Below are 16,171 nucleotides of genomic sequence, written 5' to 3'. Positions count from 1 at the left end.
AACATGTTGGATCATACAGCTCATTACTGAAAGCCACACTATGTGAACATACTTCCATGGATACAGTCGTCATGTATCACATTCTTGCTAAAACAAGAAAAAAGCCTGTTAATTAAAGTCGTGTCCATTTAATTAATGAATTTTTGTGACAGAGATCCCACTATATGACAGGAGTTCTCTACACAAACAAAAAGGTCCCAAAGGAAACTTTATTAGGGGTTACAAGATGGAACTATACCTCTTGGATTAGAGTGACTCCACACACACAATCCAATCCTCCTGAATGGGTAAGCAGATGCAGAAACTATAAAGCAGCTGTAATCAGCAGCAGTCCTTTTTTATAAACCCAGGTTAAAATCTTCAAGCGCTTTTATGAATTTGTCAAATTTAGGGCTACTACTAAGATCTGTTTGTGTGTTTTAACACCTCATGTGTCTTCTTGCAGCAGCTAATCATGCTTTTTCTCACTTTGAGCTCACAACCATCTTCTTGAAAAGCGGTTACATAACCTCTCCACCATCAATCAGTATTTCAAACCTGCTGCATGCATGAGACACAAACACGTCGAAGTTCTAGGTTTATGCTTGCACAATGGCCTTCCTTAAACTTTACAAATGGCTTGCTCTCCCCAGCTTATGATTTTAAGTGAATTTTGCATCTACTCATTTGGGGTTTGGGGTAAGCTCAGCATTTTTCTACAATATGGCCTGCATTTGTATAGCGCTTTTCTAGTCCTTTACATTACGTCATTCACACATTCACACACTGGCGATGGCAAGCTACATTGTAGCCACAGCTGCCCTGGGGCGCACTGACAGAGGCGAGGCTGCCGGACACAGGCGCCACCGGGCCCTCTGACCACCACCAGTAGGCAAACATGGGGTTGGTATCTTGACCAAGGATATTTGGCATGCAGCCAGGAGGCAGCCTGGGATCGAACCACCGACCTTCTGATTAGTGGCTCTGCCACCTGAGCTACAGCCACCCCACCCCCATTCGCTTCTTCAAATAAAATACTTTTAAAATGAAAGTTTTTGATGTTAGAGTCTACAGTGTGTTGTTTTGACGTAGTCAGCCTAGTAGTATGAGCCAATGATCGTAAATGTGAATAAGTGGTTTACACGGCACCATGCTGCTGTGCTCACCGGCAGTACGGGGTCAGCAGGAGAGTGTCCGGTGGCATCTTCGGCCTCATACTTGTAGAAGTCCAGCGGAGCACAGAAATACCCGGGCTGCACATCAGAGCATTGCCGGCCAATTAGGTGCCTCCTGCAGTCACACTGGCCGGTTTCCATCATGCACCTTTAAGTATCACATACAACAATGTGTAGACAGCCTTTTACTGGTGTTCTTGAAATCTCCTGTTTATTTGTTGTCTGCACAGACCATCAGACTGAATGAGTCACAGCCTCACTTCGTGTCCACTTGATGCTTTTTGCATCTAAACGAAATACTTGCAATTTACAGAACGCTTAGTTCTTAAAAGTAGAACACAGACGATACAAAATCTTTTTACCTGTTGTTGAAGGCTCCTCCAAAGTCACAGTCACAAGGTCTGCAGCCTGCCAGGTCATTACTAAGGCCCCAGTATTCAGGCTGTAGGAGGAACACAAACCTCACAATTAGCTTTTTTCACAGTTCATGTACACTTTTTTTGTACACTGCTGCTTTATCATGAACACTCAAAGCAGGAGTTCTATTTGTAATCGTGCTAGTGATCCATGGCTAATCTGCAGTCAGCAGAGACTGAAGGAGTCACTTGGATGAGTGACAAAAACATTTCTCCCACTGAAAACATTACATCCACATGAACAGAATCAACTTTTTGGGATTTCCTAACCTGGATGGTTGTGCATGCATCAAGACATAAACTCCACTCAGTGTTTTATTAGCGCACACACTCTCTGGTCACCTCATCTAATAATATGGATGTTTAGGTTTCCAGGCTGTAAATGAAGGCAGTTTCAACTCTTGCAAAGAGCTCACTGCACTGTATTCTCTGTCATTGCACAGGCCAAGTTTACCAAAATAACAGCAAGAAAATAGCACTATTGAAAGTGTCTTTTTAAACAACAGCCCAGTGCATATAGCCGATTAATGCAATCATGTCGGCCAGTTCAGATTCAGTCCGATTGCTGAATACAAAATTGCTGTGATGACGCACGGTTTAGGTATAGATCCCACACAGAATTTTAAAATATGGCCCCATTCGTTTAACAAGTCAAAGACAAACATCTTCCAGTGCATTATTTAAAGATCCTCACTTTCACCTCCTTATTTTTATTCTTGGACTGCACTGGAATATCTACACAGAGTAGATTTTCATGCATTTAAGGCCTGCTATTGAGCAAACCTGGACATGAGCTTAGGATGAAACCTGAGAGACAGAACAACGACTTTTACTAACCAGACACTGGTTGCAGTAGCGGCCAGTGACATATCTTTTACAGGAGCAGTCCCCACTGATCTGATCACAAGGAGCTCCCATCACGATGATGCCACGAGGATCACAGTTGCAAGCTGATGAATAAAGACACAGAAACATGAATGCACATAAAGATTTGAGATATCTACTTTTGTTCAAACACATTTTGGCGGCAGATGAACACATACGTTGGCAACCCAAAGGGTCATTCTGGCTGAGTCCATAATAACCCTCCTTGCAGTCATCACAGCGCGTCCCCTTCACGTTGACTTTGCAGCGACACTGTCCTGCAATCATTCCCATTTCAAAGTCGGTGTGGGTGTCACACACGCCTCCCTCCAATGACCCCACTGGGTCACAGTCACAGGCTTAAGTGAAGGAATGATGGAGATTGTAGGTAAAAGGTGACAGGAATGACAGGAAAATTTTATGTTTCCGAGCAAAATTCCTTTTTTATACTCAGTACTGAATTTCTGTACCAAAGGAGAGAATCAAGGTATGAGAGACTCACAGATACAAACCCGTGGATCTCTAACATCTCTGTTTGGATCTTGGTAGTAGAAAGGTTTACACGTCTCACAGTTGCGTCCCATAGTGTTGTGCAGACAGTCATCACAAACTCCTCCAGTAACATTACCCGTTGCCATATACACTGCCATGTCAAAGTGGCAGTGGTCCGAGTGGCCATTACAGTTACACTCTGCAGAAACAGGCAAAAACAAAATGAGAACAGTTAAAGAGCAATTAGAGCAAACTTATTTCACGTCTTGGGTCACAAAGCAAAACTCTCCCATCTGTCAGTGTAAAGATGTTTAACTAAATGTTTAACAGCTTAACGTAAAAAAGAAGTCCAGTTTTTTTACATGATAAAAAAATGCTGCTGTAGTAATGAAAGAAATCTGTCAGCAAAAAAAATCCATAAATGTTTAAAGTTACGGTAGCAATTATAATAAAAAAAACTTGTCATTGTAAAAAATAAAAATTTACAGTACCAAGTGAAAAAACTGGAACTTTTCTGTGTTTTAACTGTTATTACTTTGGTGTAGTATCAAAGGGAACGGGGGAGGTCTTTACGAGTAGGAAAAACTATAAAAGCTATGACAACACAGTAAAGAGTCAGAAATCGATGCCTTCTATCACATGTCCGAAGCTGTCTAGCTGTCTGGAGGCTTTGGGCTTATCTTTGAAACCCCTGATTTAGAGGAACATGAATACCATTCTGACCACCCTTTTTTTGGGTGGCGTCCTAATAATAATAATGTTACCCTAAAAACTATCACATCGCATTAGCTTCTCCCATCTCCTTTAGAGGTGACCTATAAAGTAAATTTCTAGCTTTATATCTTTATTCCTGGACACCAGAGTAGCCCAGCATAGCTACATACATCTTAATTTATCTTTCTAGCATATATTTATTTTTAATTTAAACCCCCAAAAAGTGTCTCAGTTATCTTGTAAAACAAGAAACGTGAAAATATGTTTTCACTGGTTGACAAAAAGCCCCATTAATCATATTCAGATACTGTCACAGTCACAGAAAGCCGACTTCATCATCTGACTGCGCTGCTGCTGGTAGTACCAAAAAAGGGCTTGTTCTCTATTTCCTTAAATAGTCTAAAGGTTAGAAAAGCACATTTGACAACTATAAAGAAAGAATTTCAGCTACAAATGTTTCCATCTGAATTTTGAAGGAGTGCATATTTGCCTCACCTCTGCAGGTGTGAGGGTTCTCGGCCTCCGCTGGTCTCCACGGCAGGTCATGGTGGAAGTTTCGGCAGCGCTCGCAGTTCAGGCCTTCTGTGTTGTGTTTGCACACACAGCGACCGTGGATCTGAGCACAGCAAGATGAAAGGTGACAAGGATGAAAAGTGACATGGTTAGTATGGGCAGTGCAAATGAGAAGGCTGTGATTTACTGTGCTGCTGTTGATTATTTTAAACAAGAAGATAATTTTCCATTTTCCTTTAGTCTTACAAAGGATATGCTGATAATTACAGATTCAGTGAGTTTTTGGCAGTATCATCCACTAACTGACCATGCCGATCTCCCTGGCGTCAACCCCCGGCACAGGAGCGCACTCTGAAGCATGTCCGTAACAGAAGCAGCTCCCTCGCACTACCAGCTCATAGATAGCGTAGTAATATTTCTGCAGGACTTCAGGGCGTCGGTCCAGAAGGTCATCTCCCAGAGTGTTGAGCTTTGTGAAGTTAATGCGCAGGTTGGTGATGCGCAAAAGATCTGCAAAGGAAATGTTTTTTAAAAAGTCAGCCAGATTTGCAAGATAAACAACATTAAAAAACGAGGCTGACAGTTCATTAATATGCACATTTTTTCCTTGACATTTTCTACTTTTTTTTTTCTGCATTAACCTGGAGTGTGATGAGACAGTAAATGTTAGAAATGTACTGATTGATGATGAATTCTGATGAAAAATAAGACGAGTTTGTAAAGTACTGCACAATATTTACACCTGGTATTAACATGTAATCTATATCTAAATGTATTATCTGAAAAGGGTACCCAAACGACAGGTCTTTGTGTTTACCTAAAGCTCTTCATTCATCCTTTAAACATGCAGGTAATTCTGCATGTTTGGTCTAACAGAATTTAATGAGAGATGCCATTCCTGACACAACTCCAAAGGGATTTGTCTCCTCCCTACAAACCCTTTATATTTACCAGTGGTGTTATTTTACTGTGCAGTAACAGTGCTGGTTACTAAACCACCAAAGACTGTGTGAAACATTTGGGTATGGTTCCTGGGTAGAATGACAAGTTCTTTGAAACAGTGGACAATGGTGGGAAAATGAGGGAGAGGTGTGACCTAAACATCAGCAATGTCTGTCCAACCTCTACTATATCAAAAGGGCTGTGCACACAGTGAATACGTTGCCATAGGTGCGACTGCTAGGTAACAAAACAGAGTGTTCCCAACACCAGTTTGTACTGTTTGCTAGTTTTTGTTTGGGATGAATGCGTGTCAGTGAGGTCAGTGATGGTTCACACAATCCATTTATCTCTGGTTAAGATTTCATCAAAGTCAAAACATAATTATGTCCAAATGTGGCTCTTTTGATGCAACTCCATTCTAAATGCAAAGTTTTCTGTGAACATCAGTATGACTTTTTCATTATCCAGACGACTCAGCTAAACAAATATCAGAGACAGGAAGCATTTGAAGCTTTTATTTGCAGCAGGAGCTTGGTAGAATACAGAATTTTAAAAAATGCGGTGTCTTATTTCATAAGGAATAAGGTTCTGCATTTTCTGTATGAAATTCCTCATGCATACAATCTCTCTATGGGGAACATATATGAGAATACTATATGCATTTAATGAATGAAAAGTGTTCACAGACCTTGAATATCTAAGCTGTAGGGGTCTTTCACTGGAATGGCAGGATCCAGAACTTTATAAATAACCTTAAATAAAAGAAGAGATGTTTTCATTAGACTTCAGTATTAAGGAAATTCTATAAATATTCAACAAATGTTAAACAAAAATTTGCACAAAATGGAAATTATGCAATGACTGGTCACATATACCTTGATATCTTCCAACTGCGCTTATAAAGTTCGAGTCATATTTTTTAACCACTCAGTGTGCTTTAAAGAAACACGCTATGTTTATATGGTAAATGTTCTTATATATTGCTTTTCTACCCTGAGCATTCAAAGCACTTTGTCTTTTTTCTATGCTCTTTCTATCTAACATTCACACACATTCACACTCTGAAGGATGCATTGAAGAGCAACTTGGGGTTTGTATCTTGACCAAAGACATTTGAAGACTGGTGGGATCGAACTGCCAACCTTTTGATTAGCAGATGACCTGCTCCACCACGTGAGCGAGGTCTAACCAGTAGTGCATTTCCTCACTTATTTCCAGAAACACAAACCAAGCATTTAAGCAAATGCTGGGTTTTATTGTGAAATGACCACATGATTTCAAATAAAATAATGGCCTGATATTACATGAAGAGTGGGAGACACCCCTTTTTTTTTTTTTTGCAAGATTCTCATCTTCCTTATATGTGCTATGGTGCTATATGCGGAAAATTACATGGGCCATGGTTCAGATGAAATCAGATGGCAGTTGCTTGCTGATCAAGTGTGATTCCTGACAAACTTTAGGAGTGAGTTGTTTTGGTTGCAATTTAAAGCATGTAAAAGGTGTATTTGTCCTCTCCAGGGACCCTTAGCATTTAAACATACTGCAAACTGTTGGCACCAAATGCATGTTATATTATTTTAGAAGAAATCATAAGACCTTCACTTGAGTTGTCAGATCGTGCCCTTCATCCAAAACATTGTATTTTTATGCATTAATGTTGAGCTACAAACATATTACAGATATAAATGACGTTTGGGTAGATGGTGTAAAGTGGTAAGGGCCAAACTGACATGCTCTTTCATTACCATGAACACATACGACAGTTTCCAGCAAATGTTGCCATGTGAAGCAGGCTGAAAATATCCCACTATAAACGTGTCATTTAACCTACTTTGCTGAAAACTCCACAGTGCTAAGCTGCTCTAAAAGATTAGAGTTGCAGTACTTTGCCGAATTCTTGAGCCACCACTCATTCCTTTATACTTTACTTCCAAGCAGCCAGATCTTTTTTGTAATTTTTTAAAGAGACAATTGTTCTTCAGGCTTTCTGAAAGTTCCTTTCTTTTCTTTTTGTGTATTTCATTCATTTTCAGTGGAGTCATTGTACATGACCATTTTCACAGGAGCATTTTTTTGTTTTTTAAACCACTAAACACTGACCTAAGAATCATTCAAACACAAAAGGGAACCGAAATCAAGGAATAAAACAGTGTTTTTTTCTATACATAACAAAAAACTTAACAAACAACACATATTAAATCTTTCGATACTTTGTTACAAGCAGCAATTAACACACAAAGCTATGAAAAATTCCAAATAGGTCAAGTAAAGGACAAAATCAGTGGTAGGGCTAAAAAACATTATCTACAGCAGATGAACAGCATCTGAAAGTCTTATCCTTAAGAAACAGAGAGAAAAAAATCCAGCAAAGACCTGATTCAAGACCTGAGAGATACAATCGGCCCTAGCTCATTCATTTAGTTGATGCTTAGTTGATACTAGTCACTGATTTCCTCAGAAATGGTCTCAGTGGAAGGGTGGCTGTCAAAAGGCCAATCATAAAGAAGGCAAACAGAGAAGAAAAGATGAGGTATGCCAAATTCCATAACATCTGGACTGAAAATCAGTGGGAACAAGTCTCATGTGGTGATTATCTTCAACCAATAGAATCTCTGTCATGGAACAAAAGGTAGCCAAAACAGAGCTTTGGAATGCCCGTCAAGAAGTAATACTCAGCTCTTTGCCTCGTACACCATATTTCTACTTGCACGTTTGAATAAATCGCTGTGCTGCCTACTGTGCATTTTCCTATAAATAGGAATATAAAGAAAGTACTTTTGTCTAAATTACATTTTATGTTTTTTGCATAAGGCTTAAACTACAGATATATATATCCTTGAGTGGGCTTAAATCTAAAAGATGCAGAAAGGTTAACAAAGAGCAAAAGTGCTGAACTTTGTTTCTTCTTCTTCTTCATGCCTCTTTACTACTACAGGTACTTTTTAAACTTTTTACCTCTCCATTAGTGGAGGGTTCGATGTCAGAGTAGCGTTCCTCACAGATGATGTCATTGATATGGTGCAAGCCATTGGCAGGAATGCTGGGGAAGGTTCTGGTACAGTTGGAGGCATAGTAGCGGTAGGGACGCCATGTTCGGCCAAAGTCAGCTGAACGCTCAATGACCAGAGCTGCAGGTCGGAAAGTCTGAGGAGACAGAGTACGAAAGATTTATCTGAACCTTTCATTTGCTGTACACACAGATAAAGGATTTCTGCCTGATGGAATGCAGCCACCACACTTCTCAGTGTACATAACAAACACACACCTGAAGAATTATGTCCTTTGACGTGCTTAAACACATACAGTATTGCACATCCAACAGAGGTATACAACACATGGAGCTACCCACACACCACACATGAAAGAAAAGTACATGTACCTTAAACTTCATGATGAGATGTGTAAAGTGGAATTCAGCCTCCAGGTTCAGTCTGATGCTGACACTCTCCTGGCCTGTGGAGAAAATAACTGTTGATGAATGTCGATTGACTGTTGCAGACCTTTACTTTTTTTCTTTTCAGATTTCCCTCGTTCGAGAAATACCAGAGTCCTGCTCTTACTCCCACAGGAACTCAAATGTAGCATCAGTACCTTTAACCAGTAACCTTTCTGTGAAGGACCATTTGCCTTCGTATTATTTTGCTGTCTAGATGTATTATTCTGGTGTAGGTGTAATACCTATTGACGTGGGGTTAGTTCAACCCGGAGAGTTTATCTGATTTAGAAATTTTTCCATGTCTGTTTCTCTGAAAACAGAAAAACATGGAGTAAGAAAAGTCTGTACTTTATATGGGCCTATTGACATCTGTGGCTACGCTTGTTATCATTCTCATCATCCTTCAAGATTTGACCTTGGCCTACCTGTAAGTGGGTCCATATGCTGAAACATAAGAAATGTGAAGTTGTCTTCAAAATGCTGTCCAAACTTTGATTTAGAGTTAGACTGATTTAGAAGTGTCCACAGTATGCTGATCGTAGCGGTAGAAATATGAACATGAATTGAAACTTACAGATACATCACAGATTCACACAGGGTTAACATCACAGACAACCTGGATAATTACTGCACATCACTAGAGGTCCCCAGGTTATTCATACAGTGCATCACAATCTAAGGAAACATATTCTTCACAGACACACATACATATAAATATATGAGGATGGGGGCAAACAATGAACACACTGATCATGGTTGTTTTTTTTTAACTGTTATTACACACACGCACACACACACACACACACCATGGACAGATTGCCACCAGGTGTTGACTCTGTTGCTGTCTGTGAGGTAGATCACATTTTCAATGCGGTGGCTGTTCGAGTGTACGTTCGGGTCGTAGGGATGCTGGGAGTTGCACTCAAAACACTTCTCTGGTTGCTGAGGAAACAGAAAAAAGTTTTCTTTTTAAAAGTAACAACAAATTTAAGTTCAAAAAAAGTTCAATTGTTAAAATAGAAAGCAAGGCTTTCATGGTTATGGTATTGAAGAAAGGGAGGAGAAGCATCAAACAAAGAAAGTAGGAGAGAAGGAGGCCATGAATGAGTGTCCTCATTCTATTTAAGTCTGCCAAAAATCCAACATTCATTATCAGAAGGAGCATGCCAACTCTCTGTCATGGTACTAAATGTACAAACATGAAAAGTCCAAGGCGGTCTGATTGTCATCTGAGGAGATTACAGAGTGTTACTTTTCAACCAAATTTAGGTAACAGAACATCCTTTCAACAAAACCTTAACACTGACTAAATACCATCAAATATTATTAGGACATTTCACTAAAAGTATATCAACAACAGGAGATCTAACAGGTTCTCAGGCTACTTCTACTACGGGATGAAATGCACAAATAAAAAAAGAAGCTCTTTTTTGCTTAACACTGTAACAGAATTTTTGCATAAGCAACATAAAAGAGTTGCAAAAAAGTCCAAGTCTAGGAGTAGGAGGAGAAAGTACAGGAAGAAGAAAAAATAGACTGACACACATGAGGCAGGAGTGAAGGTGGACACTTGAAATCAGAGATTATGGGAGAAATAAAACCATGTGATCAAGGTCAAAGGCATGAGTTTGAATGAAGGGTGGTTTCAAAAAAGGCAGACAGTGAAAGATGCAGATAAGAGCAGAGAATCTGCAGCAGAGTGTCAAAGAGCAACAGGGATGAAGGACAAATGTGCTTGGAGGGGAGGTAGTAAGTTAAGAGATCCAGGGAGTGAGAGAGATGCTGAGAAAGAGCAAAAAAAGGGCTCAATTTGAGAGGGGGCCATAAAAAGGGGAGTACGTGGAGGGAAAGAGGGCACACCAGAGTGGGATGATGAGGGTATGTTGGCAAGAGAAACAGATTCCAGAGCTGATAAATTAGGTTGTCAAGGGCGATTAAGCTGCTAACAACAGCATGGCTGTTAATGAGACTCGGCTGAGAATTGAAAACAAGGCATGTTGGATATTGCATGCGTGTATCCATTCACACATACACACTATTTCAACTTGGTGCACATGCACATGTATATCCATGTGCATGTGCACATATATATAAAGTAGCCTTTTCTAATTACTTTAGAAAAACTGAAAAACTGTTGTGCTGATTTTTTTAAAGCAATGATTTGATTGAATGAGCGCTCGTAGGTACGTCAGCCCACTACCTCTGCAGCTATCATTATACCATGTGGAGGTCTTTAGAATATTGTTGGGGTTTTTTTCCTTTAGTCTTATAAGATAAAGACTAATACATGTTGGTAATAACCAAAACCTTCAAAATGACTATAACAAAAATAGAATGAGAAGGCCCTGAGCTAATAAGCAAGAGGAAAAATAACATAGAGCATACATTACAAGAATGGTTATCTTTCCAGCAAGCATAGAAATGTTATGGTTTGGGGGTGTTTTGGTGACAGTGGTGGGAGAATAACTGAAGTGAATTCTTTTTATTTTTATTTTTGTGGATTGCTATGTAAGGACAACACATTTCAAAAACACTTTAAAGCTGTAGCTGGCGAGCCTCACTCCCTGTGATCAGCTCATATTTATCACTAATTAGTCAGTCGTGGTCAGCGATGCACCCACCTAGGTTTGATGCTGTTTTGAGAACATTGTTTTGCTATAATGCAGAGATTGTTTTACTTTTTTTTAAATTAACTACCACTTTGATTCATCATTTGTGTTTCTTTTTACCTCAGCCCCACAAGTGAAATTCATATTATCCTTTCTCCTGCACACAATCTTCTCTCTATGACTTTCTTCCTTTTTCTTCTCAATTTCTGAAAGTCTTTAATACAACTGGTGTGCGTGCAGCTCCTAAATGCATTTGAATCTTCAATGACACAAAGTGGGAACAGTGTAATCCGAAGGTAGACCCAAATTAATAAGCATAATAAATAAACCTTTTTGAGGCAGTAATCCAACAAAAAAAGAAAAACAATGCCTACATATCCAAACAGAAGATAAAAAGGGAACTCAACAGTGGACAAACAGTGCAATGAATAACAAAGCGCAACTGAAGCAATTTAAACTAACACATACACTAGCCAGTGTTCATTTTTAGAGAAATAAAACACAGCTCGGCGGGAAATGATGAACAAGGCCCTGTACTACAACACAAGTTCAACAGGACAAGGGTATTTTTCTGTTACCTGGATTCACTTAAACTAAACTCAGCAATCACAATAAGCAGTCACACAAAGTTGGCTATCCACCTGCTAAGGTAATCCAGGGATTCCCCCTATGCAATCCAATGAAAGAGGTGATGGAAATATTAACGTTATTATCAAAATTTATATTAATTTTGAAAAGATTACAATTTTAAAAATCCAGTGAAATTCATTTCACCGTGCAAAAAACTAAAATGTATTTTATTATTGTACTTCATTTAATTTCTTTGGCCCTCATGCTCCTTCATACCTTCCTCAAAGGGACCTGTGTCTCCACCTGGACATACAGTACATAACTCAAACTGTCATGGTCCTGGGTCATTTTGACCCACTGTTCTTAGTTTTCCTGTAGTTTTGTATTTTGTTCCTTATGTCCATTGGATTGTTTGGTTTGGTATTTGGATTCCCCCTGTGTCCATGCTTTTATTGTGGTGTTTGTTCTGGTACCGTGTTCCCGTCCTTTGTGTTCTGTGTTCTCCTCATCCCCTCGTATTCATCCTTGTTCTCCGCCTCTCTCTCTGCCTCTCTGTGCTCATCTCTGTGTACTGTGTTGTGTTTAAGGTCCACATCTTGGTGTCAGTATTTTCAGTTTCGTGTCCTCCCTGCTCGGTCATGAATAATTGTCTTCAGCTTTGTTCCCCGTGTGTTCCCACTTCCCTCGTTACCTTCTGTGTATTTATGTCAGAGTGTCCCTTTGTTCTGTGTTGCGTCGTCCCTCTAGGTTGTGTGCATTTACCGTGTCTTCCCAGCGCCTCAGCTTTAGTTGCTCCCAGTATAGTGTTTGTATGACTTCTTATGTTCCTGTTAATGAAGACCTGCCTTTGAGTTCATCCCCGTGTGTCTAGAGCCGTGCATTTGGGTCCTCTCTTGCCTTCACACAGCCGCCGCTTGACACAAACAGAGAATTTGTCTATGTACAAATTTTATATAAGGTCATCAAACACGTGTCCTGTTTTGGATCATATTTTAACTCTTAGAGAAAAATACAATTTGTAAGATTTTTTACAGCCAACAGAAATAAAAATAAAGAAAAAGTGAAGTGAACAACCATTGTAGTACAGAAAACCTGGGTAAGAACCGCCAGTGCTACACCCAAGCCTCCTAGTAGTCGCTGAGATGCAGATTTCTCAGAGATTTTTAGTAGATGCCGCTATGATATCAATTTGAAGCTCCTACGTCACCACATTCTCAAGTTATTGGATTTACAAACATAGGTATCCTAGCCACTTGCCCGAAAACAAAACTCCACCAGCCTTTTACATCTGAGGGGTGATAAAAACAAAAGAAATGAAGAGCAAGCTAACAATCAACAGAGAACAATGAATAATAAACAGAACTTGAAAGTCAAAAGCACTGAGTCAAAAACACAAGCAGCATAAACACACATTAAATACTGTGACTGATTACAATCTGAACCCTATACCGTTCCTATCACTGCAGTAGAAGGCTGTCTTGCTGAGCTGGAAGTTGAATGTGGTGAATATTCCTACCCTGAGGCAAAGGAAGAGCAGGCACATACATGCAGACGAACGGAAATGCATGAATGGAGGCAGCGTAAACGACAACAGCATGGTGAACATGCTGGGAGACGTATTATTGTAAACAGAAAAAAAAAGTTGCACATTGCAGAAATGAACACTATAACATCATTTTGTCCTGAATAACTGCAGCTGCTTTATTTCACTAAAACATCCGCATCATATACATGTGTATTAGCATAGCTCCACAAAAAAAAACACATACAAAAAAGAGAAAGAGAGAGGTGAAAGCATATAGGTAAAGAAGGTGTGGCTGACTTGTGTATCTACACCTGGGGCCTGTGCAGCGAGTGTTGCTCATTGAAACAAGGCTGCAAACAAACAGACAAATGAACAATTGAAGATGGAGTAGTGCAGAGGGAACGATGAAGATGGATGAATGTGTTATAGACAGGACATGCCAACTCATTTTTCTTTGCACTACTCAGTCTGCCATGTATTGTGAGGGAAATGGCAATGTGATGAGTGAGAGTCAAGCAGAGTGCATATAAAAAAAAACAGCTGTAGAAAAATCAATCGGTAAATTCAAATAAAGGAAGAAAACGATGTACTTGTGTGGTCTGTCATTACCTGGATCTTCAAATATAATGAGAAGCTATTACCACTTATTCCCAATTCATGCTCAGAATGAATGTGGGTATGCTCTTTGTATTCGCTCTTTACACTTTACATTCAGGAGTTTGTGTGTGACTGACCTGCAGATGACTGACAATACAATATCGCTCTGGTCCATTAAGGCCGCAAGTAGAGGTGGCCGTTAGATTGACAGCACGTCCAATCAGGAGGTTTCCTGTTGCAGGGTAACAGCTTCCCTCAGTGCAGCCATGAGGGCTTGATGGGAGCTCTTGTCCAAATACACAGACAGCTGGCCATGGATTAATGGATGGTAGAAACAAAAAACAGAATCATCAGAATCATTAATCACAGTCAGCTTCACACTAACAATGTTTCCACTAGATATTTTTCTTGTATTTAAAAGAATCACAAATCTCAAATCGCCCCCCAAAAAGCTGGAAAGAATTAAACAGTCATAAAGTTTACTTCTTTACTGCCAAGTAAACCTCTGCTTTGAATCACATATGAGCAAACTAGACCTTTTGACGGCTTGAATCTACAGAAAGCCATGTTGGAAACTTTGTCTAAATGGATGGGCACAGAAGCATCAGTGTGAGCGTTTTGGCTTGTGTCTGACGGCTTTAACCACAAGTGTCCGTATTTGGACATGAGGGTGGAGTGGTTATTAACTCTAATACTAATAAGCTCCATAATGTGCACATCCATAATGCAATGTTGATGTATATATTAGCCACTTCTGATAGGTGAAAGATTAATAAAATACCAGTATTTCATTGAACAAAGCTGAAGCACAAAATTCTTGGAGTTCTCTACCACCAAGAAGACCATATAAATTGTCAGAGAAGTCATTTACAACTGCTCAAAAAGGGACAAACATGTTGAAAAGGCCCAATTCAGTGTCCTGACTGAGGAGAGTTTCATTAGAAAGTTATCAGCTAAACCAGCCATGCCCCTAATCTTAAAGCAATTTTTCATACAGGTAGGTTATTTGAAACTATTTTTATAAATGGGACAAACAATCAATTTCTTATAATGTGATCATAATTTTTAATTGTGTAAAGTTTGGCACCTTAACATGGCAGTCTACAGGGATTGACGCGCTTTTAGACTCAAGTGGTAAATGCAGAAATTGCAGTTTTTGCTATGTTTGCATGAATATTTTTAAACTCTGGAGGTTGCTACTCACAATCAAATGCACTGTCTATCCATGTTCAGTATATGTGTTGATAACAGTTCTTAAAAATGTAATCAGTTTATAGTCCAGTTTCTATCATTGCCATCTGTTTTTGTGTATTTGAATGTGTTCCATTATGCTCACTGTCAAACAGTTTTTCTCTTTTTGAGTTCTACTTTTCTTGTCACACTTTTGAATAAAAAAACATGCCTTTCTTGTCTGATTTAAAGAAAAAGCCAAAGCTTGATAATCTCGGAGCACAGAGACATAAAAGATGAGAGATAGCTGTTCATCCTGTTGATCTAAAGAAAGCAAACAGGAAAGATATAGATGGTTCAAAATGGACTCAAAAGCATCCTCTCTAATGTGACTGACAGTAACTAGGCACTTTATTAGGAACCCCTGTACACCTGACTATTCAATGTATTTATACAGTCACAACAACAGTTGCCTCAAGGCCCTTTATATTGTAAGGTAAAGACCCTACAATAACATAAAGAAAACAGAGAAAACCCCAACAATCATATGACCCCCTATGAGCAAGCATTTTGGCAACAGTGGGAAGGAAAAACTCCCTTCTAACAAGAAGCAGAACCAGGCTGAGGGAGGAGCAGACATCTGCCCGGATGGGGTGAGGGAAGGGAGACAAGACAAAGGCATCCCAACAGGTTTATTCAAGCAATACATGCAGTAAATCACAAGAATAGTAATTAGGAGTTTCATTCGGTGTTCACATCAATCATCAATAGCGTTGCGATAGTGTGAAAAATGGCATCAGAATTCCCAGAGACTGTCAGACATCAGGTTATTTTTCTTAACACAGAATATCTCTGCATCATCATTAACAGAAAGTTTCTGAGACAGACAACACATTCCACTCTAAAATGCATGACAAGGCAAGTTAAGTGAGCCTGCATACAAGCCTCGCTAAACATCATTAAAGCACTGGAAGACTGACAAAACCAAACATTCCTGGCATTAGAAGAAGACCTTAGAGATTTGTTAGATCATGCTGGGGAATAACAGCTTATCAAATCAATGTAAACGAAAGTTTCATCATGGCCTTTCGTATTTAGAAACTATAAAAAAAGACAAATCTGTTACTGACCTTACTGGCTACAAAGGACACTGCTCCCTTACCCAG

The 16,171-nt window shown here is 39.4% G+C and overlaps 1 protein-coding gene across 2 annotated transcripts in view; it reads right to left on the bottom strand.

The window, feature by feature from the left end:
* lamb2l (laminin, beta 2-like) overlaps positions 1 to 16,171 on the bottom strand; it is a 63,084-nt gene that overhangs the window by 18,238 nt on the left and 28,675 nt on the right. For both annotated transcript variants that reach the window (XM_005744669.1, XM_005744668.1), the window contains exons 3-14: positions 13,973 to 14,142; positions 9,341 to 9,476; positions 8,478 to 8,551; positions 8,054 to 8,242; positions 5,784 to 5,847; positions 4,461 to 4,663; positions 4,136 to 4,256; positions 2,937 to 3,125; positions 2,614 to 2,793; positions 2,408 to 2,520; positions 1,517 to 1,596; positions 1,146 to 1,302 (exon numbers count right to left, since the gene is read on the bottom strand). In XM_005744669.1, the coding sequence (XP_005744726.1) occupies positions 1,146 to 1,302; positions 1,517 to 1,596; positions 2,408 to 2,520; positions 2,614 to 2,793; positions 2,937 to 3,125; positions 4,136 to 4,256; positions 4,461 to 4,663; positions 5,784 to 5,847; positions 8,054 to 8,242; positions 8,478 to 8,551; positions 9,341 to 9,476; positions 13,973 to 14,142 (1,676 nt within the window). The remainder of the gene's footprint in view (positions 1 to 1,145; positions 1,303 to 1,516; positions 1,597 to 2,407; positions 2,521 to 2,613; positions 2,794 to 2,936; positions 3,126 to 4,135; positions 4,257 to 4,460; positions 4,664 to 5,783; positions 5,848 to 8,053; positions 8,243 to 8,477; positions 8,552 to 9,340; positions 9,477 to 13,972; positions 14,143 to 16,171) is intronic.

The sequence above is a fragment of the Pundamilia nyererei genome, unplaced genomic scaffold, assembly GCF_000239375.1.
Source record: "Pundamilia nyererei isolate P.nyererei 1_Seehausen unplaced genomic scaffold, PunNye1.0 scaffold00147, whole genome shotgun sequence".
Classification (NCBI taxonomy): domain Eukaryota; kingdom Metazoa; phylum Chordata; class Actinopteri; order Cichliformes; family Cichlidae; genus Pundamilia; species Pundamilia nyererei.
Note: the sequence above shows the minus strand (reverse complement) of the source record. Positions and strands in the feature narration are given on the sequence as shown.